Source organism: Coregonus lavaretus, assembly GCF_964263955.1.
Source record: "Coregonus lavaretus genome assembly, chromosome: 13".
Classification (NCBI taxonomy): Eukaryota; Metazoa; Chordata; class Actinopteri; order Salmoniformes; family Salmonidae; genus Coregonus; species Coregonus lavaretus.
In genome coordinates, this window is record NC_140000.1 from 53,553,188 (window position 1) to 53,578,780 (window position 25,593).

A 25,593-nucleotide genomic window follows, 5' to 3' on the forward strand; every position below is an offset into this window, starting at 1 on the left:
GAAACAAAGAGATCTTCTGTTAAATCTGACAATTCATCTTGATGGTTGTAAAGTCGTCTCAAATAAAACTGTGAAGGACCTAGGCGTTACTCTTGACCCTGATCTCTCTTTTGACGAACATATCAAGACTGTTTCAAGGACAGCTTTTTTCCATCTACGTAACATTGCAAAAATCAGAAATTTTCTGTCCAAAAATGATGCAGAAAAATTAATCCATGCATTTGTTACTTCTAGGTTAGACTACTGCAATGCTCTATTTTCCGGCTACCCGGATAAAGCACTAAATAAACTTCAGTTAGTGCTAAATACGGCTGCTAGAATCCTGACTAGAACCAAGAAATTTGATCATATTACTCCAGTGCTAGCTTCCCTACACTGGCTTCCTGTTAAGGCAAGGGCTGATTTCAAGGTTTTACTGTTAACCTATAAAGCGTTACATGGGCTTGCTCCTACCTATCTTTCCGAGTTGGTCCTGCCGTACATACCAATACGTACGCTACGGTCACAAGACGCAGGCCTCCTAATTGTCCCTAGAATTTCTAAGCAAACAGCGGGAGGCAGGGCTTTCTCCTATAGATCTCCATTTTTATGGAACAGTCTGCCTACCCATGTGAGAGACGCAGACTCGGTCTCAACCTTTAAGTCTTTACTGAAGACTTATCTCTTCAGTAGGTCATATGATTGAGTGTAGTCTGGCCCAGGAGTGTGAAGGTGAACGGAAAGGCTGGAGCAACGAACAGCCCTTGCTGTCTCTGCCAGGCCGGTTCCCCTCTCCACTGGGGTTCTCTGCCTCTAACCCTGTTGCAGGGGCTGAGTCACTGGCTTGCTGGTGCTCTTTCATGCCGTCCCTGGGAGGGGTGCGTCACTTGAGTGGGTTGAGTTACTGACGTGATCTTCCTGTCTGGGTTGGCGCCCCCCCCTTGGTTTGTGCTGTGGTGGAGACCTCTGTGGGCTATACTCGGCCTTGTCTCAGGATTGTAAGTTGGTGGTTGGGGATATCCCTCTAGTGGTGCGGGGGCTGTGCTTTGGCGGAGTGGGTGGGGTTATATCCTTCCTGTTTGGCCCTGTCCGGGGGTTTCTTCGGATGGGGCCACAGTGTCTCCGGACCGCTCCTGTCTCAGCCTCCAGTATTTATGCTGCAGTAGTTTATGTGTCGGGGGGCTGGGGTTAGTTGGTTATACCTGGAGTACTTCTCCTGTCTTATCCAGTGTCCTGTGTGAATTTAAGTATGCTCTCTCTAATTCTCTCGTTCTCTCTTTCTCTCTGAGAACCTGAGCCCTAGGACCATACGTCAGGACTACCGGGCATGATGACACCTTGCTGTCCCCAGTCCGCCTGGCCTTGCTGCTATTCCAGTTTCAACTGTTCTGCCTGCGGCTACGAAACCCCTACCTGTCCCAGACCTGCTGTTTTCAACTCTTAATGATCGGCTATGAAAAGCCAACTGAGAGACCTGAGCCCTAGGACCATACGTCGGGACTACCGGCCGTGGTGACTCCTTGCTGTCCCCAGTCCGCCTGGCCTTGCTGCTATTCCAGTTTAAACTGTTCTGCCTGCGGTTATGGAACCCCTACCTGTCCCAGACCTGCTGTTTTCAACTCTTAATGATCGGCTATGAAAAGCCAACTGAGATTTATTCCTGATTATTATTTGACCATGCTTGTCACTTATGAACATTTTTGAACATCTTGGCATGGTTCTGTTATAATCTCCACCCGGCACAGCCAGAAGAGGACTGGCCACCCCTCATAGCCTGGTTCCTCTCTAGGTTTCTTCCTAGGTTTTCGCCTTTCTAGGGAGTTTTTCCTAGCCACCGTGCTTCTACACCTGCATTACTAGCTGTTTGGGGTTTTAGGCTGGGTTTCTGTACAGCACTTCGAGATATTAGCTGATGTAAGAAGGGCTATATAAAATAAAATTGATTGATTGATTGATTGGTAGCTGGTCCACTCCAGGACTGTGAGATAGGAGAGACTCCTCCGCCCCCACTGGACATCGAGGGGGCTCCGGCGTACACAGTTCGGTCCATCTTGGATTCGAGACGTTGGATGGGGGGTCTCCAATATCTCGTGGAGTGGGAGGGGTACGGCCCGGAGGAACGGTGCTGGGTGCCGAGGAGGGACATCTTAGACCCGTCTCTCCTGACTGAGTTCCACCGTGGTCATCCCACGTGCCCTGCTCCGCGTCCTCCTGGTCGTCCCCGAGGCCGGGGTCGCGGCTGGAGCCGCGCGTCAAGGGGGGGGTACTGTCACGGTTTCGGCCGAGGCTGATCCTCCTCCTTGCTCGGGCAGGCTTCGGCGGTCGTCGTCCCCGGAATACTAGCTGCCACCGTTGTATGTTATCGATGTTTGTTTGGTTTTGTCTTCTTTGTACACCTGTTTCCTTTTAGTGTTAATTATGTCTCCTATAAGTTTCTTGTTTTGTTAGTCGTGTGTTGTGTGTAGTTGTTCCGCCTGTCAGCAGGTGCCTTGTATACTTTGCTCCTATGTTTGGTGAGTCGACGCACTGTTTGCGTATTTATTTGTAATTTTGGTGTTTGCGCACTGTTTGCGTAATCGCTCGCCTCCGGGCTCTTTGAGGCCCGTTAGTTTGTATTGTTGTCGCCTTCTAAAGTCTGTTGGATGAAGCTTCTGTGTCCTGCGCCTGATTCCTACACCACATCCACATTCAGCCCTTGACATATATAAGCAATATAACAATTGAGATGTACAAAAGACGGCATAAGGGAACGATGAGCGGATACAAGGCAAGCCATAATTTCGATGAAGAAATTACTGAGCGAGCTTAAACAGATTTTTGACATGTACAGCGACAGAATTCAGAACATGGGCTGTTCTTACAGTGTTCTCCCTGTGCATCAAGTCAGAACCGTAGGATAAATAATGGGAGCATATAAGCAGACAATGAAAGCTCTTACAATATTCAATGATTACATTTCTCTAAAACAGGTTAAAGGCTACATGTGCACCACCAGTCAGATTATTCGGCTAAATTCTGATGGGGAAAGGGACCAAATTCTTATGAGATGAGGTGCGACACATGGGCTACTAACTGCTTACTACACAGCATATACTTATTATTACTTTCTTAGCTACAGTATACATATCTCCCTGGCATATTACATAATTTATGCAGCAGTATACAAGACATATTTTTGGACTCACCGTTGTTGTGCTGTGCTCACTTGAACAGGAAGATGGAGCAGCAGTCCCTCTTGTGGGTAAACTTTGTCATCATCAAACCTTTTTCATGAAAGTCTGGCATTCTCTGGATGAAGTCATGCTGGATTGACAGCATGGCCAATATATTCAACCTTTTCTGGCCCATGGTGTTGCATGTGAATGTTTATCCTTTTAAGCTTGGAAATGAGACCCTTTCAGGCAAATATTTTTGAACTTACCCACTGATTCCTTCCAAACCACTCATTGTGTAATGTTTATGTCCAATGGCCGATGAGCACCGAGATGTTCTATCTATAATAGCTCTTCATTTGACAAGGATTGAAAAGGATTTGCCAGTAGATTGTCAATGTGAGTATGGTGATGACTGCTTGTCTAGCTAGCTAGTATGCTAGCTAAGATTTTGAAAGTATGATGTTGACATGGTCAGTCGAATCAAATCTACGGTATAACGTGTTTTGACGTCATTTTATCTGTGGCCAATGACCTTGAGCCTTCTAGGACGGAATTTCTACTGTAAATCTATGGCAGCACCCAAGGGGGCTTGAACTGCCTAGCTCTCCTCGTAAATTCTGCGGTGACGTAGTGTCAGTATTCTGAGAGACAGAACACTGAGCCAATCACGGCGCAACTAGAAAATATATCCAACGCCTACACTCTGTGCCCCTCCATCACAGAAAGTACTGAGCTGGGCTTAAACACCAGCATTTTGGAGGCGACTTCCTCAAGATAGAGACCATGTTTGTATGCGACTTTATTATCTCAAGAATGTTTTGTTGTTGTTGATTGTTTGCAAAGTGATATGTGACACAAATTAATGCCAGGATAACATGCAAAACAGGTGGAGCTCTGCCACACCTGCCCTGAATGACGGGTCGCCACTGTGCTCTGCAAAGATCCAGTGAAACTTGAGAGATCAGTTTTGTGAATCTTCTTACAAAGAAAGTTAGATAAGATGAGCGAACTAAAGTACTACAGTGTGCAGGAACTGGTAAATATTTAGTTCCCTGATGCACAGTTTGATTGACAGGTGCCCTATTGATGTAGTGTCAGGTATACATTTGTAAAGTTGATTTTTAATAAAGCCTTTGACAACACCTTTTACAGTGAACTCTATTAAAGTTGGGTAACTACCAACTACTCACTACACTACTCTGAGGGAAATGTGCGATGTATTATACTGAACCAAAAAATTTACGCAACATGTAAAGTGTTGGTCCCATGTTTCATGAGCTGAAATAAAAGATCACAGAAATGTTTGTTACGCACAAAAATCGTATTTCTCTCAAATGTTATGCACAAATTTGTTTACATCCTGTTAGTGAGCATTTCTATATTGCCAAGATAATCCATCCACCTGACAGGTGTGGCATATCAGGAAGCTGATTAAACAGCATGATCATTACACAGGTGCACCTTGTGCTAGGGACAATAAAAGGCCACTCTAAAATGTGCAGTTTTGTCACAAACACAATGCCACAGATGTCTCAAGTTTTGAGGGAGTGTGCAATTGGCATGCTGACTGCAGAAATGTCCACCAGAGCTGTTGCCAGATAATCTAATGTTCATTTCTCTACCATAAGCCGCCTCCAACGTCGTTTTAGAGAATTTGGCAGGACGTCCAACCGGCCTCACAACCACAGACCACGTGTATGGCGTTGTGTGTGCGAGTGGTTTGGTGATGTCAACGTTGTGAACACAGTGCCTCATGGTGGTGTGGGGTTATGGTATGGGCAGGCATAAGCTACGGACAACTAATACAATTGCATTTCATCGATGGCAATTTCTATGCACAGACATATCATGACGAGATCCTGAGGCCCATTGACGGTGCCATTCATCCATATTCAGCATGATAATGCACTGCCCCACGTCACAAAGATCTGTACACAATTCCTGGAAGCTGAACATTTCCCAGTTCTTCCATGGCATGCATCCTCACCAGACATGTCACCAATTGAGCATGTTTGGGATGCTCTGGATCGACGTGTATGTGTTCCAGTTCCCGACAATATCCAGCAACTTTGCACAGCCATTGTAGAGGATTGGGATTCCACAGGTCACAATCAACAGCCTGATCAAATTGTCGTCACAAATCAGATACTGACTGGCTTTCTGATCCACACACCTATTTTTTTTAAGGTAACTGTGACCAACAGATGCATATCTGGATTAAGACCTAATGAATTAATTTCAATTGAACGATTTCCTTATATGAACTGTAACTCAGTAAAATCTTTTAAATTGATGCATGTTGCCTTTATATTTTTCAGTATATTAACAAATGACTAGTTGCCAACAATATAAATATATTGTGGAAACTTTTTGTAGGCAAATAGGCAAATAACTAAGTTCCGTAAACATTCATTTTACAGAGTGTAAATAGCTCATTTACATTTTCGGGCATGTGATTAAATCTTCGGGCAACCTAAAAATACTCCTGACATGCCCGATGGGCAAGTGTCTTTCAGACTTTAATGTAAATCCCTGATGTGCATGTGTATGAAGCAGGTGACCTACGGCCTGGGCTGTCTTTGGGTCGTCTCCAGGTCTGGCTTCACCATGCAGTGCTCACTTTCATAATAATTAGTAATGGGCACCAATATCGATATGAGCAAGGCATGTCGTAATATCGATTGATCCTCACTGTTAACCTACACTAATATGTAAAATAGCCTGGTCATGTTGCTCACAATCCACATTGGTTTTGTTATTTTTCAGTGAATGCAATCCTTGTCATAGCTCATCATCTCTGATATTACATCATGATCATAGCCCAATCAACAATGTTTTTTTTAACAGTGTTGTGTGAACTTAAATATAGAAATGTGCCTTTGCAACACAAATAGCTGAGTTGATTACACAACAGAGCAGGGGCGGTGTGTTCAATAGGGCGATATGGGCGACGCACTGCCAAACGGGAAAAGGAAGGGATTTTTTTTCTAATCAATTATATCAACAGTAGTTATCAGTGTTGTAATCTAGACGTCTGATCTGCCACAGTGCCACTAAATGTCCAATCAGGCTAAAGTCGTGCTTCAAATGCCCCCCCCCCCCCTTTTGGGGCGATTTCAGTCAGGTTGAAAATCGCCCAGAAGTCTGTCATAGACTCCCATGTAAAATCTATTTTTTTCAAATATCAGAGCTTTCAATACAATCTCTATGGGTTTCTGAGGGCTTGCACTTACGCGCTTTCGTCATACGTAACATAACCATGAACGTAACTAAGAAAAGAGCGGGTAGCCTCATCAATCAATTCACGTACTACTATCAAGATGGCTATAGCGTTCAGTGCAACTCGATTGTCTCTTTGAAATAAGTTACTTTTTGTCGGCGAACAAATGAAGATAAATTGGCAACGAAACCATTAGGACCTCCCAGACCAAATTTAATAATTCAACAGGTTTCTACTAAAGGGGGGAAGTCCTACACCCGAGGATTTTCCAAAAATTGGTACGAACGAAAAACCTGGCTAGCAGGCTGCGATGTAGCTAATGCAGTCTTCTGCTACCCCCTGCTTACTCTTTCACCCTGAAGGCGGCACGGCAGACAGCACCGCTTGGACAGCGACTGGTGTGTAACGGACATGCACCATCTTTCAGGAAAGATTAAGAAACATGAGCTGTCAAAGACCCACATGGATAGCTGTTTGAGATTGTCTGCTTTGGGGAGAGTGAACATTCCCACTCAACTGGATGAGGGATACAGGCTAGCTGTCCGCCGCCACAACGATGAGGTTAGTGTTGATAATCACAAGTTTACTGGAGAACTGAAACTGACAAGGCTGACAAGATAGGACCCTTTTGTCCATTGTTATTGGATAGGAACAGAACTTATAACCAGCTCCTGACCTAAATAGATCTTAGCACAACATTTTACTCAACATATCATATTCCATATTCACTATAACAAATATATTTACTACGACATTAGCAAGAACCGCCACATCCTCAGCCGGCTAATCCAGTGTGTGAAGTTTTGCGGAGTGTTTGAGTTAGCTTTGCGAGGCAAAGATGAAACTGAGGGCTCCACCAACCCTGGTAAGCCAACACTTTTGAGATCAGTCAATAAATGCTTCTGGTATTGACTTATATGCTGCCCCTGTCTTCATGTTGTTGCTGGACATATCTTTTTTAAAATGTGTGTAGGTCACCTGTTTTTGTGGTCTGTGGTTACTCAGGAGAGATTTGATAGAACTGATGGTCTGGTCTTGCCTGGAGAAATCCAGTCTGTATGTTCTAAAATTCCACTCCTTGCCACACCTTGCAGGTAGGTAGGGGAGGGGGTTGAACCGCAGGATGAAGGAGGAGGTAGGTAGGAGTGGAGGGGGGTGGTGGTGGGGGGGGGGGGTCGAAACTAAACTTATGTAATAGACTTTGAAGGAATGTGAAGACAGTGTACGGTAAAATATGTTTGGGATAAAAAACAACTAAATGGCCACCCCGCCACTTGTTTTAGTAAACAGATGAGGGATGGGACAGGAGAAATGTAGCCACTCTTTAATTCTTAGATGGATCAATAGATGTAAGGACAGACAGATGATAACAAAATGAATTTTAATATAAACATGTTTTGTAAAGCTATATATTGTTTACAATAGCATTGTTTACAACCAATTGAGTAAAATCTTACATATTTTCTTCTGATGCAGTTGTATTAAGCTCATGAGTCATTCATAAGTTATATTCTTCAACAATCAATGACTATATACAATTAATAAAGTTCCACAATTTTATGTTCTTTAAAAAAAAAATTGATGAGCTTTAAACATGTGAACCCCACCTCTTTCTTCAACACAGAGACAGCATCACAGCCAGTAAACCAGAGGGCACTGGATGGAGCATTGTCCCAATGGATGAAGCACGTGACCTACGACCTGGGACATCTTTGGGTCATCTCCAAGTCTGGCTGTGACACCTAACGTAGCAGGTGTAAACGAAACGCCTGAAACTACTATAGATCCCCTACATCAAGGGTGTCAAACTCATTCCACAGAGGGCAGTGTGTCTGCGGATGTTTGCTCCTCCCTTGTACTTGATTGATGAATGGAATAAGGAACTCCCCTCACCTGGTTGTGTAGGTCTTAACTGAAAGTAAAAACCAAAAAACCCACAGACACTCGGCCGTCCATGGAATGAGTTTGACACCATTGATGTAGGGGATCTACAGTATACTGCCCTACCAAGCAATAAGCAGTAACTGCTCATAGAGTGCAACTGGGAAGAATTACTTCAAAGTTGTTTTATTGTCCAGCCAAATGAATTGTAGGCAGATCATTGGAGATGTGGTTATCTGTTGTCTTACTATGAGGTAATTTTCCAATCATATTGACCCTGACCTCTGACATGACCTTTGATCCTAGACTGCAGTTACTACCTTGTTGCTTGGTACACCCACTGGAATATGTTTCCATGACGATAAAATACAAATACAAACTTTGGTTAATATATTTATTTGTATGTGTCTGTCAGTGTCATATAGTTTGATATTTGTATCAGCAAAGAACAATACATAATACCAAGGTTTACCGTAGTCACTGCAGCCCAAAGCTCTGTGAAACCAAGGTAAAAGGCAGTACCTGACGTGAGTGATAACAATTACTGCCTTTTTCCTTGGTTTCACTTGACCTTTTTTGGAGTTACTGTAAACATGAACCCCCCATTTTCTCCATAATACAACACAATGGAGGCAGAATATTTGTCCACATGATAAAGCATGTAGTTAATGTATAAAAAATGTATAACTCATTTTTGACGAAACACGCAGTTACTGCTCTTTTGCTTGGTAGGGCAGTATAGTAGTTTCAGGTGTTTCGTTTACGCCTGCTACGTTAGGTTACCGTGTATGAGAGATAGCATGGTGTTGTCTGTAACATTCATTCTCATTCCTTGATTCACACCATGTCATCAATAGAGCCTCCAAGAGGATATTATCATGGTGTGAAGACTTGGGCACTGTCATGTTGCTCACAATGCACATTGGTTTAGCTATTTTTCAGTGAATGCAGTCCTTGTCATAGCTCATCATCTCTCATATTACATCAGGATTTTCCATAAATAAAGCATTGAGTTTGAAACACATTTTGTGTTATTCAACTATGGAGATTATTTTCTCCAAGGCAACGCTGCAAAACTCCAGTAATTTCCGGTTTTGCAATTTGAAACCCTCTGGTTACTGTTCCGCCTCTCTAACGTCAAGGCTACCTCCACCCCTAATATTCCCCAGGTATTTGTTTTGTTGATTACAAAAATACTTACGGTATATGTACTATCCACTTCCTCATGAAATAGACTTTTACTGGCAGGTGATTCAATGTGTGATTTCAATGTTGTGACATTTGTTTGAACTTTATGGTGAAACTGTTCCTTACAGTTGGTGTGACTATTCAATATGTTTTATACCCTTATAAGGAGGGAGGGACAAAATACTGAGAAACAAGGATGGAAAGGGAGAAACAATATACTTTTGTATATATAATGTATGTGGAAACCCCTTTAAATTAGTGGATTTGGCTATTTCAGTGTATAAAATCGAGCACACAGCCATGCAATCCACATAGACAAACATTGGCAGTAGAATGGTGTAGTGTATTAAAGATTATGACTTTCTTAATGGAACCAGAGGATGTTTATCTTAGTTCAAATGTAGCCGTTTGGAGGGTGACGCCCCAGGGGAGACCGGTGATTGGACGAAAGAGGGAGCAACCCATTTTTGCCATTGTTTATAAGTAGGAGCTAGACAAAGGGGGAGTCAGAAGTATTCAGATAAATTTGGGACGGTGCTTCTCCAGACACCGCGGGTCTGTAACTTATGCTGTAAACTTGTGATGTTAATTAAAGCTTCTAATCAAGGTGCAGCCTAAGCGGACTCTTTGTTTGACAGCAATAGCCACCAATATCCGACGGGACACGATAATGGCATTACTGAAGAGCTCAGTGACTTTCAACGTGGCACCGTCATAGGATGCCAACTTTCCAACAAGTCAGTTCGTCAAATTTCTGCCCTGCTAGAGCTGCCCCGGTCAACTGTAAGTGCTGTTATTGTGAAATGGAAATGTCTTTCCATGGCCGAGCAACCACACACAAGCCTAAGATCACCATGCGCAATGCCAAGCGTCGGCTGGAGTGGTGTTAAGCTCACCGCCATTGGACTCTAGAGCATTGGAAACACATTCTCTGGAGTGATGAGTCACGCTTTACCATCTGGCAGTCCGATTGACGAATCTGGGTTTGCCGGATGCCAGGAGAACGTTACCTGCCCGAATGCATAGTGCCAACTGTAAGGTTTAGTGGAGGAGGAATAATGGTCTGGGGCTGTTTCTCCTGGTTTGGGCTAGGCCCCTTAGTTCCAGTGAAGAAAAATCTTAATGCTACGGCATACAATGACATTCTAGACGATTCTCTGCTTCCAACTTTGTGGAAACAGTTTGGGGAAGGCCTCATCCTGTTTTAGCATGACAATGCCCCCGTGCACAAAGCGATTTCCATACAGAAATGGTTTGTCGAGATCGGTGTGGACGAACTTGACTGGCCTGCACAGAGCCCTGACCTCAACCCCATTGAACACCTTTGAGATTAATTGGAATGCCGACTGCAAGCCAGGCCTAATCGCCCAATATCAGTGCCCGACCTCACTAATGCTCTTGTGGCTGAGTGTAAGCAAGTCCCTGCAGCAATGTTCCAACATCTAGTGGAAAGCGTTCCCAGAAGAGTGGAGGCTGTTATAGCGGCAAAGGCGGGACCAACTCTATATTAATGCCCATGATTTTGGAATGATATGTTTGACGATCATGTGTCCACATACTTTTGGTCATGTAGTGTAAGTGTTTAAAGAATATAACAAATTAAACAAAAAATGACTTATGTTATAAATATGAAAATAAAGTTGTCCTCCAATGAGGGGGTTGGTAGCGGTATAAAATGTGTTAAACTTAGTCTGGTACAGTGTAAACATTATATGGGTCCTCCTATAACACTTTGTTGCTTAGGAACCTTATCAAACAGCTCTACAAATATGCCACCTGCCATGTACAGTAGGTGAGAGAGATAAGGTTTTTGAGAGAAATACGCTTTTTGAGAGAAATAAGCGTTTTGTGCGTATGGAACATTTCTGGGATATTTTATTTCAGCTCAAGAACACGGGACCAACACTTTACACGTTGCATTTATATTTTTGCTCAGTATATATTATTATTGTATGTCTGATGTGGGAGAGGGTGGGGTTATGTCCCCCTCCCGTTAACTTTTCCTTGGACAAGTTGTTTGTCAAATATAAATAGCTCATTAATAATTATTTTATGGGGGTTGAAAGCTGTTTGCAGGGCTATATAAGGGGGAAAAGTCTGTCTTCAACCAAACTGCAACCAAACGTATACTGTAGATCTACAGAGACATCATGAGAGCCACTGCAGCCGTCCTACTGGTCCACTGTCTCCTGGCCATCAGTCATGGTAAGTTAACCATCATCTGAAAAACTATTTTACAGGCAACTCTACTCTACACTAAACTTGAAATTGATCATCAAGTTGGCTCCATAATTTCATCCTCCTTTTTGCTGGTGTCCTCTACTCATGTGTCTTTGATCTGGTGTCTCCACAGCATGGGACTGTCAGACTGTAGTGGATATATATAATCTGATGCAGATCGACGCAGGACTTGGACAAGTGGTTGCAACAAACACAAGTCAAATCCCCTACTACATGGTAGGTGATAAATGGATCCCCCTGCCTGGTTCCCTGAAGCATATCACTATAGGACCAGCAGGGATCTGGGGTGTCAACAGCGGAAACATCATCTTCAAGTATGTGGCCGGTAACTGGCACCAATATGCAAGTAAGTGGAGAGCATTACTCAGTTATGAATCCAGAGGACACCTGCTTCTTAGCTTTCCTGATACCATCAGGGTAAATTATTCATGTTCAACATTATGTCATTGTACTGTAAGTCATTTGGCAGTACTCACACATGCGTACTCCATGTTGCTTGTCTGTCTCTGTCTTTGTGGTCTTCAGCCAAAGTGAAGCAGGTGGATGCTGGGGGTGCCGGGTTTATTGTGGGGGCCACCATGGAATATTCACCCTTCTGTTTGGGAAGTAGTGAAACACTTGGCTTCAAGGATACAGACGCAGGCCATACAGCGATAAGATTGGCAGGAAGTATGGAGTACCTCAGTTGTGGACCCTTTGGGTGCTGGGCAGTCAACAACAATGATGAAATCTTCTTAATGAGTGTAAGATCTGGGAAAGAGTGTGAGAGGTGGAGTAGAGTGGTAGAGTATGGAGAGTGTCAGTTATTTTAAAACTGTTTCATATAATAACTGTTGAAATTGTCCTAAAACCCTGGTTGACTTGAATCTGTTTGTTTTCAGAATGTGAACAAAGACACTTGTCAAAACAAGGGGTGGAGTCACATTGACGGCAAGCTTTCCATGATTGAGGTGGCAACTGATGGTAGTGTCTTTGGGGTCAACTCTGATGGCCAAGTTTATACCAGGTAAAGTTGATACTTACATTTGTGTATGGTTCCACCTTTTTCCCCCTCAATATTAGTAACTTTAAAATGACTTGTAATAAGAACTTATAATAATAATGATATCTTTATGAATAACTCTGACCCTTACTGTACATGCTTTGTGAAGCAATTTATACCTAAATTAAAACAGACGCATAAATCAAATCTGTAAAATATAATCAGATCTAAACTTATAAGACTTATAAAGAAATGTGTGAACAGTTTATGGTACATTTTGAAAAGTTTGGATATCCTTTAAAGCTACAGTTTGGGATTCAAAAAAACAACAACTACACGGTCACCCCACCGCTTGTTTTGGTACACAACTGAGATATGTAGCTAGAGAAATTGTTCAATAATCAATAGCTATATGCAATTAATAAAGTCTGAAGATGTATGTACTTTTAAAAAAATATTTAAGTTTTAAATGCGAACCTCACCTCTTTATTCAACATAGAGACGGCATCACAGCCAGTAAACCAGAGGGCACTGGATGGAGCATTGTCCCAATGTACATACCAATGACGCACGTGACCTACGACCTGGGCCGTCTTTGGGTCGTGTCCAAGTCTGGCTTAACCATGGTGTGCAAACGTTAGCCTCTCCTCTGCATCTGAAGGCCGTTCAGGATCTGACTAAAGTTCACTTGCTAACTCATTGATCTCTCTTTCTGGAGCAGCGTTCTGCTTGACAATTATCAACATTAGTTCAGAACAATCCTTCATTCTAAAACCTATTGCTCTAACAATATTTTTTTTAGTTTTTTATTTCTATCAATAGTAATCACTGATCTTAATGACATTTTAAAGAATTTTCTCTAACATAATTGACAAGCAACAGCTATTTAAAAGTTTATTGTTTTCTTAATCACTCCTTGATTAACACTTCAATAGAGCTTTGCCATAGCTGCTATTTAATCGTAGTGTAAACTTGGGCACGGTGATGTTGCTCACAATCCACATGGGTTTTGCTGTGCTTCAGAGGTCATCAATAGGGTTGGATGGAATCCTTGTCATTATCTCATTACATAATCATTTCCCGTGGATAAAGCATTCAGTTTGAAACTAATTTCAGTGTTTTTTTAATCATATTGAACAGGGGGATTTAAGGTTGCCCTGCAAAGATCCAGTGAAACTTGAGAGATCTGTTTTGTGAATCTTCTTACTATGAATGTTAGATACGATTAAAGTACTACAGTGTTCATGAACTGGTAAACCTTTAGTTCCCTGATGCATAGTTTGATTGACAGGTGCCCTATTGTTGTAGTCTCACAGGGACATATTTGTTATGTTGATTTAAATAAAGCCTTTGACAACACATCTTACAGTGTGCTCTGTTAATAATAATATAATAATATGCCATTTAGCAGATGCTTTTATCCAAAGCGACCTACAGTCATGTGTGCATACATTTTTACGTATCGGTGGTCCCGGGGATCGAACCCACTACCCTGGAGTTACAAGCGCCATGATCTACCAATTGAGCTACAGAGGACCACATCTTTGTTAAAGATGGTTAACTACCCACTACTCACTACACTACTCTGAGGGAAATGTGTAATTTAATATTAACAAATGACTAGTTGCCTAGAATGTAAGCATATTGTGGAAACTCTTTGTAGACCATATTTCTCTGCAAATATCCTGACTAATTCCCCCCCAGTACTGAACATGCATTAACATGCATCAGACAGGGACACCTGCATAGAACTTCATGAACGCTAAAGGAACAATCTGGGAGATTTCCTGCTGTTCAATGGCCATTTAATATACCAGAGTTATAAAGCCTACTCTTAGGAAAATAAGTGCTATCTAGAGATTTAAAAGTGTTCTTCGGCTGTCCCCATAGTTCATTTTCTTATTTTGACACCAAAGCCATATGAGTAGAGCTCACAGACAAAGACACATAAACAAAGTACAAAGAGACAAAGACCTGAGTAGAGTACACCGACAACAAGGAGGAGAAAATTATGTAGCCAACCTGATGATTAACTCCAAGTTGAGCAGGCATGCTTCAGATGATGGTTAACTTACCATGACTGATGGCCAGGAGACAGAGGACCAGTAGGACGGCTGCAGTGGCTCTCATGATGTCTCTGTAGATCTACAGTATAAGTTTGGTAATACACCAGACTTCAATTATCCCGTTGAAGGACTTTGCACTTTATAGCACCGCACACAGCTTTGACTAATGATGTCTTCCTGTTCCACCTGTTAATTGAAGAGTTGATGGTTTCCGGGAGAGAGAGAGGAGTGTTGTGTAAATGTCACCTGGTGATGAAGCGTTTTTTTCACTGTGTTTACATTTTCTGAATATGTTTGATATGTTTACATTTTCTGAATACGTTTGCTGTGTTTACATTTTCTGAATACGTTTGCTGTGTTTACATTTTCTGAATACGTTTGATGTGTTTACATTTTCTGAATACGTTTGATGTGTTTACATTTTCTGAATAAGTTTGATGTGTTTACATTTTCTGAATACGTTTGATGTGTTTACATTTTCTGAATACGTTTGCTGTGTTTACATTTTCTGAATACGCTTGATGTGTTTACATTTTCTGAATACGTTTGATGTGTTTACATTTTCTGAATAAGTTTGATGTGTTTACATTTTCTGAATACGTTTGATGTGTTTACATTTTCTGAATACGTTTGATGGGTTTACATTTTCTGAATACGTTTGATGTGTTTACATTTTCTGAATACGTTTGATGTGTTTACATTTTCTGAATACGTTTGCTGTGTTAACATTTTGAAATACAGTGCCTATAGAAAGTCTACACCCCCCTTGGATTTCTTCAAATGTTAATGTCTTACAAAGTGGGATTAAAATTGATGTAATGTCACACTCTGGTTCTAGGACTTTTTGTGTTTAGTCAGGGTGTGTAGATTTCCGTGTGTTGTGTACTGTGGGTAGTGTCTAGGTGTTCGCGTTCTATGTTTGGTCAGTGACTCCCAATCGGAGGTAACGAGTGTCAGCTGTCGGCTCGTTATCTCTGATTGGGAGCCATATTTATATGTCTGTGTTCACCTTGTGGTTGTGGGTTTTTGTTCTATGTTCAGTCGGTGTACTGAGGACGTTACGGATCGTGTTTTGTTTTGTCGTTATTTCAACATTAAAGTCATCATGTTCACTCCCAACGCTGCGCTTTGGTCCTACTTTATTGGCGATCGTGACAGAAAAACCCACCACAACGAGACCAAGCAGCAGTTGGAATACGAGTGGTGGAGCCAGAAGAGCGAAGGTTGGGAGAGGACTATGGAGGCCTGGTCCACCGAGAGGAGAGACCCCCAGAAATTTTTTAGGGGGGGGCTCACGACGTCGGGGCAGAAGGTGTACGGCCCGGAGGAGTGCAAGAGGTTGGCAGATATGGCCGCCAGTTTAAGGGGGCCACTGGTTACGAAGGGGATGGAAAGTGTGGAGGCACGGCGAGAGGTACTGGGGGGTGTTTCCAGTCCGGTCCGGCCCGTTCCTGATCCCCGTGTAGGGCCAGGGGTGTGTGTCCCCAGTGCGGTTCTGTCTGTCCCTGCTCAACGCACCAAGCCTACGGGGTGCGTCGCCAGCCCAGCTCGGCCTGTTCCTGCGCCCCGCACCAAGTCTGTGGTGCGTTTCGCCAGCCCAGCCCGGCCTGTCCCTGCTCAACGCACCGAGCCTACGGGGTGCGTCGTCAACCCTGTCCAGCCAGAGCCGTCCGCCAGACAGGATCAGCCAGAGCCTTCCGCCAGACAGGATCAGCCAGAGCCTTCCGCCAGCCATGAGCAGCCAGATCCTTCCGCCAGCCATGAGCAGCCAGATCCGTCAGCCAGCCATGAGCAGCCAGATCCGTCAGCCATCCATGAGCAGCCAGATCCGTCAGCCAGCCATGAGCAGCCAGATCCGTCAGCCAGCCATGAGCCGTCCAGCCAGGATCCGCCAGAGCCTTCCAGCCAGGATCCGCCAGAGCCGTCCAGCCAGGATCCGCCAGAGCCGTCCAGCCGGGATCCGCCAGAGCCGTCCAGCCGGGATCCGCCAGAGCCGTCCAGCCGGGATCCGCCAGAGCCGTCCAACCGGGATCCGCCAGAGCCTTCCAGCCGGGATCCGCCAGAGCCGTCCAGCCGGGATCCGCCAGAGCCGTCCAGCCGGGATCCGCCAGAGCCGTCCAGCCGGGATCCGCCAGAGCCGTCCAGCCGGGATCCGCCAGAGCCGTCCAGCCGGGATCCGCCAGAGCCGTCCAGCCGGGATCCGCCAGAGCCGTCCAGCCGGGAGCCGCCGCCGAGGAGGAATGCCCACCCAGCCCTCCCCTGTTTGCTTGTAGTTAGGCGCGGTCGCAGTCCGCGCCTTTGGGGGGGGGTACTGTCACACTCTGGTTCTAGGACTTTTTGTGTTTAGTCAGGGTGTGTAGATTTCCGTGTGTTGTGTACTGTGGGTAGTGTCTAGGTGTTCGCGTTCTATGTTTGGTCAGTGACTCCCAATCGGAGGTAACGAGTGTCAGCTGTCGGCTCGTTATCTCTGATTGGGAGCCATATTTATATGTCTGTGTTCACCTTGTGGTTGTGGGTTTTTGTTCTATGTTCAGTCGGTGTACTGAGGACGTTACGGATCGTGTTTTGTTTTGTCGTTATTTCAACATTAAAGTCATCATGTTCACTCCCAACGCTGCGCTTTGGTCCTACTTTATTGGCGATCGTGACATGTAATGTTTTGTATAGTTTGTAATGTCCAAAAAATATATACATAAAAAATTTAAGTGAATGAAAAATAAAACACTAATTTACCTTGATTAGATAAGCATTCAACCCTCTGAGTCAATAGATGTCAGAAACACCTTTGGCAGCGATTACAGCTGTGAGTCTTTCTGGGTAAGTCTCATAAGAGCTTTATACATCTGAATTGTGCAACATTTGCCCATTATTCTTTAAAAAATGATTCATGCTCTGTCAAGGTGTTGGGGATCATGGACAGCAATTTTCTATTCTTGCCATAGATTTTTTGCAGACTTCAGTCAAAACTCTAACTTGGCCACACAGGATCATCAGCTATGTTCTTGGTAAGCAACTCCAGTGTAGATTTGGCTTTGTGTTGTAGGTTACTGTCCTGCTGAAAGGTGAATTCCTCTCCCGTTATTTCCTGTGCTCCATCCCATTTATTTTCATCCTGAAAAACACCCCAGTCTTTGCCGATGTCAAGCATACCCATAACATGATGCAGCCACCACCATGCTTGAAAATAGGGGGGCAATTTACTCAGCGATGTGATGTGTTGGATTTAACCCAAACATAAGGATTTGCATTAAGGCCAAAAAGTGTATTCCTTTGCTGTGTTTTTTGCAGTGTTACTTTAGTGAATTGATGCATACATATGCATGTTTTGTATTCTGTATATTTGTATTGTTCTTTTCACTATTGTGGAGTCACTACAATGTTGATCAATGCTCAGTTTTCTCCCATCACAGCCATTGAACTCTGTAGCTGTTTTAAAATCACCAATTGCCTCATGGTGACATCCCTAAGGAGTTTCCTTCCTGTCCTGCAGCTCAGTTCAGAAGGACAACTGTATAGTTGATGTGTCTGGGTGGTTTAATACATCATCCACAGCATAATTCTTAACTTGACCATGCTTAAAGAGATATTCCATGTCTGATTTGTTATTGTTACCCATCTACCAATCACTGCCCTTCTTTATGAGGATTTTGAAAAGCTCCCTGGTCTGTGCTGTTGCATCTATGCAATACTTGACTGAGGGACCTTACAGATGTTGTATGTATGGGTGACTATATTTTAGTTATTTAATTGTTATTCATTTGTAGAATTGTCTTTTCACTTTGACATGATGAGTATCTTCTTGCTTTCCCTGAAAAAATTAAACAACTATAGTACTCAAATAAGAAAACCCTGGCTGACTAGTGGTATTATTAAATCCCTTTCTTTTAAGAAAAAATTATACAACCCCCTCTCAGACCCCATTCCATACAACCCTGCAAGATTCAAAACATACAGAAACAAACTAAATCTAATTATCAAAACAACCAAAAAGTATACTATGCCCGTGAACTATCAAAGCAAAAGACCGATATGAGAGAACTACGGGGCACTATCAACGAAATCCTTAATACTTCTGATCCAAAAAAGACATATTCAATCTGTTTTTCACAGAAATTGGGCCTACTTCAGCAGACAGAATTTCATTCAATAAAGATTTCCATCAGAAAAACAATATTCCAGACCCCATGTCTCTACCATATATGGTTCAAACATTACAGGTGATTTACTCTTGAGAATTTAGCATGTTTGTCACGTTCGTTGTGTAAAGGATCGGACCAAGGTGCAGTGTGGTATGCATACATAGTAGTTTATTTTAATAAACACCGACAAAATAACAAAATCCAACAGAACGTGAAGTTCAAGAGGCTAAACATCAAACAAGCCAAAAAGAAACAAGATCCCACAACTAATGTAGGCAACATGGCTGCCTAAGTATGATCCCCAATCAGAGACAACGACCGACAGCTGCCTCTGATTGGGAACCACACCTGGCCAACATAGAAATATATAAATTAGATTTCACACCCTGACCAACCCAACTAGAGATCTCAATGTCAGGGCGTGACAATGTTTGGAGTGAATGAAATGTAATCACATGCATGATCAAAAAGTGGTCACTTAAGCAATAATGCCCGAGGGGTTGTGGTATATGGCCAATATACCACAGCTAAAGGCTGTTCTTATGCACGACTCAACGCGGATACAGCCCTTAGCCGTGGTATATTGGCCATATATACCACCAACCGCTGGGGTGCCTTATTGTTATTATAAACGGGTTACCAATGTAATTAGAGCAGTAAAAATACATGTTTTGTCATACCTGTGGTATACTGTCTGATATACCACGGCTGTCAGCCAATCAGCATTTAGGGCTCGAACCACTCAGTTTATAAGATGAATTAATCAATCATTGTACATGCAAAAACACAGCAAACAAAAAAAGATATTGAAAGAAACTATTCTAAAAATTAACTGCAATAGAGAATGCTGGGAAATATGACAATGATGGGCGTGGTCAGACCAGCTTGACCAACATAGACCAGCATGGACCAGCTTGGTCCCCAGCATACCAGCATCGCCATTACAATGTGTGTCCAAAACACAGTGAAGGCTGGTCACCAGGGCCAAAACACTGTGAAGGCTAGTCACCAGGGCCAAAACACAGCGATGGCTGGTCCAGTTAGGTGGAATCAAAAAGTGTTCTATTTTGGGGACAGCCGAAGAACCCTTTTGGAACCCTTTTTTGTATGGATGAATTTATTAATGAATTAACCTATTTCAAGGCTGTAGTCATGTACCAGGATGCTGTTTGACAAGATCCATTATTGTGTGGAGAATCAAGATCACCAGTGGGCTGGAGTTTCTTTTGTAATTAATTGAGTATACAGTTTTTCTCCATGCACCTGGCATTACGATATGTGTGAGAGTTACACTTTTTTCAATTGGCAGACACACTTAACCAGGAGATGGAAAAAGCAAATTCATACAGAACTCTAATAATGATAAAAAAAACACCTCAGCCAAGAAATAAGGAAACACTTGAAGACAGCCTTGGAACGCATTTGTTTTCTCAAGGTGTTGTTCCTTCTGACCATGCACGGTAGCGGCACTCTTGACAGCCATGTTAACTTCAAGAAAGTTAATTTAAGTGGGAAAAATCCCACCCTCCTAGATGACCTGTGACTAGACGCAGTGCTTCCAAAAGCCGGTCCTGGGGACCCCAAAGGGTGCACTACACAGGTAAATTAAAAAAAATCAAAGCTTAAAGACTAGTTCATTATTTGAATCAGCTATGTAGTGGTAGGGCAAAAACCAAAACGTGCACCCCTTGGGTTCCCCAGGACCAGGTTTGGGAAACACTGAACTAAAGGCTATAATGCAGAGGTAGACAACCCAGGTCCTGGAGTGCCGCAGGTACTTCATGTTTTTGATTTAACTGACATGGAAGACCAGGGGACTCATTTATCGACAGTGCGTAGGCACAAATCTGTGCGTAAACCATGCATTTCCATGCAGTGTGAGATTGATCAATATGAAGGTTTGCTTGAGAGCGTGTGTAAATTTAGGCACAACCATGACCATTCCTATACACAGTGCCAAGTGGTGGGATAAGGGAACTGCTTGTCAAGCGTAGAATGGGGAAAATATATGCTGAAAATGTGTGACATTGTGAGAGTAGGCCTAATCATTCAATAATTTTTAAATGTAATTGTATTTCCATTGTGAATTCATGCAACACACCTTGACAGGCTATATACAGTAAAACGTTTGGACACACCTACTCATTCAAGGGTTTGTCTTTATTTTTACTATTTTCTACATTGTAGAATAATAGTGAAGACATCAAAACTATGAAATAACACATATGGAATCATGTAGTAACCAAAAAAGTGTTAAACTAATCAAAATATATTTTATATTTGAGATTCTTCAAAGTAGCCACCCTTTGCCTTGATGACAGCTTTGCACACTCTTGGCATTCTCTCAACCAGCTTAACCTGGAATGCTTTTCCAACAGGCCTTAAGGAGTTCTCACATACGCTGAGCACTTGATGGTTGCATTTCCTTCACTCTGTGGTCCAACTCATCCCAAACCATCTCAATTGGGTTGAGGTCGGGTGATTGTGGAGACCAGGTCATCTGATGCAGCACTCTATCACTCTCCTTCTTGATAAAATAGCCCTTACACAGCCTGGAGGTGTGTTGGGTCATTGTCCTGTTGAAAAACAAAAGATAGTCCCACTAAGCCCACACCAGATGGGATGGCGTATCGCTGCAGAATTCTGTGGTAGCCATGCTTGTTAAGTGTGCCTTGAATTCTAAATAAATCACTGACAGTGTCACCAGCAAAGCACCCCACACCATCACACCTCCTCCTCCATGCTTCACGGTGGGAACCACACATGCAGAAATCATCTGTTCACCTACTCTGCATCTCACAAAGACACGGTGGTTGGAACCAAAAATCTCACATTTGGACTCATCAGACCAAAAGACAGATTTCCACCAGTCTAATGTCCATTGCTCGTGTTTCTTGGCCCAAGCAAGTCTCTTCTTATTGGTGTTCTTTAGTAGTGGTTTATTTGGATCATGAAGGCCTGATTCACACAGTCTCCTCTGAACAGTTTATGTTGAGATGTGTCTGTTACTTGAACTCCGTGAAGCATTTATTTGGGCTGCAATTTCTGAGGCTGGTAATTCTAATGAACTTATCCTCTTCAGCAGAGGTAACTCTGGGTCTTCCTTTCCTGTGGCGGTCCTCATGAGAGCCAGTTTCATCATAGCACTTGATGGTTTTTGCGACTGCACTTGAAGAAACTTTCAAAGTTCTTCACATTTTCCAGATTGACTGACCTTCATGTCTTAAAGTAATGATGGACTGTCATTTCTCTTTGCTTATTTGAGCTGTTCTTGCCATAATATGGACTTGGTCTTTTACCAAATAGGGCTATCTTCTGTATACCAACCCTACCTTGTCACAACACAACTGATTGGCTCAAATGCATTAAGAAGGAAATAAATTAACTTTTAACAAGGCACACCTGTTAATTGAAATTTATTCCAGGTGACTACCTCATGAAGCTGGTTGAGAGAATGCCAAGAGTGTGCAAAGCTGTCATCAAGGCAAAGGTGGCTACTTTGAAGAATCTCAAATATAAAATATATTTCGATTTGTTTAACACTTTTTTTGGTTACTACATGATTCCATATGTGTTATTTCATAGTTTTTATGTCTTCACTATTATTCTACAATGTAGAAAATAGTAAAAATAAAGAAAAACCCTGAAATTAGTAGGTGTGTCCAAACGTTTGACTGGTACTGTATAATTTGACCATATCAGTGCATTAGTTGCGATAATAATCCATATAAAGTACAGTCATTTGTTAAATTAGGCATTATGTGTGAAAGTGAAACCATTGTTGAAATACAAAAAAATACTGAGTTAATGGGAAATTCAATGAGAGATAGCTGATCTGCTCTGTTGGTAGGTTTGGCACCTGTTGCATTTTGTAGAGAGTGCGTTTTTAGAGACAGGTGGGACTTTTTTATATCAGAAAGTACAAATTGGTTCATCAGATATCATTTCCCAACTGTCACCTGACGTATAGCCACCTGCTGCTCCACCAATATATTGATACAACTCATCTTGTCCGAGAGAGAATTACAGAGTTATCAAAACGTCACACCAAGGTAATCCTACACCAAAACGTAATACTTAATTTGAAGTGTTTGTAAAATTCACTATCTGAAAATTATATGGTGGAAAAATTATTGGAACCATTTCTGTGGTTGACCGCTAGGTTTTAGGACGCGTCCACTGTGTGTTTTTTTACATTGGATAAAAGTAGAGACTCAGAGCTAGAAAATTGTATATCATACACTACCATTGAGGAACAATAGGAAAGTAATTCTGCTGTCACAAATTCAGCCGAGGCTGCCCCTCCTCCTTGCTCGGGCAGGCTTCGGTGTTCGTCGTCACCGGAGTACTAGCTGCTACCGATCCATGTTTCTATGTTCTACTTGTTTTGTCTGTATTGGTCTCACCTGTTTCCCATCTTGTAATTATGTCTTTCCTATTTAACCCTCTGGCTCACACTGTGTGTTATGCGTGTTTGTCCATGTTTTGGTTGTTGTATGTGAGCGGGTTTGTTCCTCCCTGCGTGGAGGCATGTTCATTAAGAGACCTACGACTAAAGTGCGTTTTTCGAGTAGCTCTGTTTTCTGCGCCAAACTTCGTCCTACCGCATTACAGAGTTTTCCCCTCATTCCCAGCATAAGGCGCTAGTAGATTCAGGTGCAGCTGGGAACTTTATTGATCGTCAGTTTTCCCGTAGTTTAGGGATTCCTATTGTGCCTGTCGCTGTGCCCTTCCCTGTACATGCCCTAGATAGTCGCCCTTTAGGGTCAGGTCTGATTAGGGAGGTCAAAGCTCCACTCTGGATGAAGACGCAGGAGGGTCATGAGGAAAAAATTTGTCTCTATCTGATTGATTCTCCTGCATTTCCAGTGGTGTTGGGGCTTCCCTGGCTAGCCTCTCATGACCCCACTATTTCATGGCAATTGAGGGCTCTCAAGGGATGGTCTAGTCAGTGCTCGGGGAGGTGTGTAGGTGTTTCCGTAGGGGCAACTACGGTGGAAAGTCCAAACCAAGTTTCCACCATGCACATTCCGCCTGAATATGCCGATTTGGCTCTCGCCTTCTGTAAAATCAAGGCGACTCAATTACCACCCCATCGACAGGGGGATTGTGCGATAAACCTCCAGGTAGGCGCTGCACTTCCCCGGAGTCACGTGTATCCTCTGTCACAGGAGGAGACGGCAGCTATGGAAACATATGTCACCGAATCTCTGAGGCAGGGATACATTCGGCGTTCCACTTCCCCTGTCTCCTCAAGTTTATTTTTGTGAAGAAGAAGGATGGTGGCTTATGCCCGTGCATTGACTATCGTGGTCTTAATCAGATCACTGTGAAGTACAGCTATCCACTACCTCTGATTGCTAGTATGACGGAGACATTGCACGGGGCGCGCTTCTTCAGTAAATTGGATCTCAGGAGCACGTACAACCTGGTGCGTATCCGGGAGGGAGATGAGTGGAAAACATCATTCAGTACCACCTCTGGGCACTATGAGTACATTGTCATGAGCATGTGTCTCTGGTGCGTCAAGTGCTTGGTCGACTGTTGGAGCATGACCTGTGTGTGAAGGCAGAGAAATGTCTGTTTTTCCAAGAGTCCTCCTTCCTAGGGCACCGCCTGTCCGCGTCAGGGGTGGAGATGGAGATTGACTGCATTTCGGCTGTGCGTAATTGGCCGACTCCAACCACGGTGAAGGATGTGCAGCGATTCTTGGGTTTTGCCAACTACTACCGGAGGTTTATCCGGGGCTTTGGTCAGGTAGCGGCTCCCATTACCTCCTTGCTGAAGGGGGGACCGATGCGACTGTAGTGGTCAGCTGAGGCGGACAGGGCTTTTGGTCATCTGAAGGACCTGTTTACCTCGGCTCCAGTCCTGGCTCATCTGGATCCCTCCTTAGCATTCCAGGTTGAGGTGGACGCGTCCGAGGCTGGGATAGGAGCTGTACTGTCTCAGCGCTCGGGTACGCCACCAAAGCTCCGCCCCTGTGCTTTCTTTTCTAAGAAGCTCAGTCCGGCAGAGCACAACTATGATGTGGGGGACCGGGAGATGTTAGCTGTCGTTAAGGCTCTGGAAGTGTGGAGGCATTGGCTTGAGGGGGCTAAACACCCTTTCCTCATTTTGACTGACCACCGCAATCTGGAGTACACCCGGGCAGCGAGGAGATTGAACCCTCGCCAGGCAAGGTGGGCCATGTTCTTCACTCGTTTTGTGTTTACTCTTACTTACAGACCAGGTTCCCAGAATGCTAAGGCAGACGCCCTGTCCCGACTGTATGACACAGAGGAGAGGTCCATTGAGCCCACTCCCATACTTCCGGTGTCGTGTCTGGTGGCACGGTGGTGTGGGAGGTTGACGCGGACATCGAGCGGGCGTTTCGTACCGAGCCCACTCCCCCCCAGTGTCCAGAGGGTCGTATGTACAGTACGTGCCGCTCGAGGTTCGCGATCAATTGATCTATTGGGCTCACACGTCACCCTCCTCTGGTCATCCTGGCATCTGTTGGACAGTGCACTGTCTTAGTGGGAAGTACTGGTGGCCCACTTTAGCCAAGGACATGAGGGTTTATGTTTCCTCCTGCTCGGTGTGCGCCCAGTGTAAGGCACCTAGACACCTGCCCAGAGGTGAAATTACAACCCCTACCAGTTCCACAACGGCCGTGGTCCCACCTATCGGTGGTTTTTGTTACGGACCTTCCACCCTCACAAGGGAACACCACGATCCTGGTCGTTGTGGATCGGTTTTC

The 25,593-nt window shown here is 43.6% G+C and overlaps 1 protein-coding gene and 1 long non-coding RNA gene across 4 annotated transcripts in view; one reads left to right on the forward strand and one right to left on the reverse strand.

Annotated features, from left to right (window-relative positions):
- LOC311140602 overlaps nt 1-16,081 on the reverse strand; it is a 252,498-nt gene extending 236,417 nt beyond the window's left edge. The window contains exon 1 of one of the 3 annotated variants that reach the window (XR_014614156.1): nt 14,722-16,081. This is a non-coding gene — a long non-coding RNA (uncharacterized lncRNA). Of the gene's footprint in view, nt 1-3,164; nt 3,513-14,721 lie in introns of those variants that run through there. The other 2 variants (XR_014614157.1, XR_014614158.1) reach the window with 2 other exon arrangements.
- Nucleotides 11,521-14,005, forward strand: LOC311140597 (fish-egg lectin-like). The gene is made up of 5 exons (XM_084175725.1): nt 11,521-11,628; nt 11,777-12,010; nt 12,190-12,407; nt 12,546-12,670; nt 13,146-14,005. The coding sequence occupies exons 1-5, from the start codon at nt 11,574-11,576 to the stop codon at nt 13,285-13,287; spliced, it is 774 nt and encodes a 257-aa protein (XP_084031851.1). The 5' UTR covers nt 11,521-11,573; the 3' UTR covers nt 13,288-14,005.
- Nucleotides 16,082-25,593: the final 9,512 nt, after the last annotated feature.

Excerpts from the sequence above, each read along its gene's own strand:
- LOC311140597 (XM_084175725.1), top strand. The coding sequence starts at position 11,574 with ATGAGAGCCACTGCAGCCGTCCTACTGGTCCACTGTCTCCTGGCCATC. Across the intron at positions 11,629-11,776 it reads TCTCCTGGCCATCAGTCATG|CATGGGACTGTCAGACTGTA; the intron begins GTAAGTTAACCA and ends GTGTCTCCACAG. Across the intron at positions 12,671-13,145 it reads GATGGCCAAGTTTATACCAG|AGACGGCATCACAGCCAGTA; the intron begins GTAAAGTTGATA and ends TATTCAACATAG.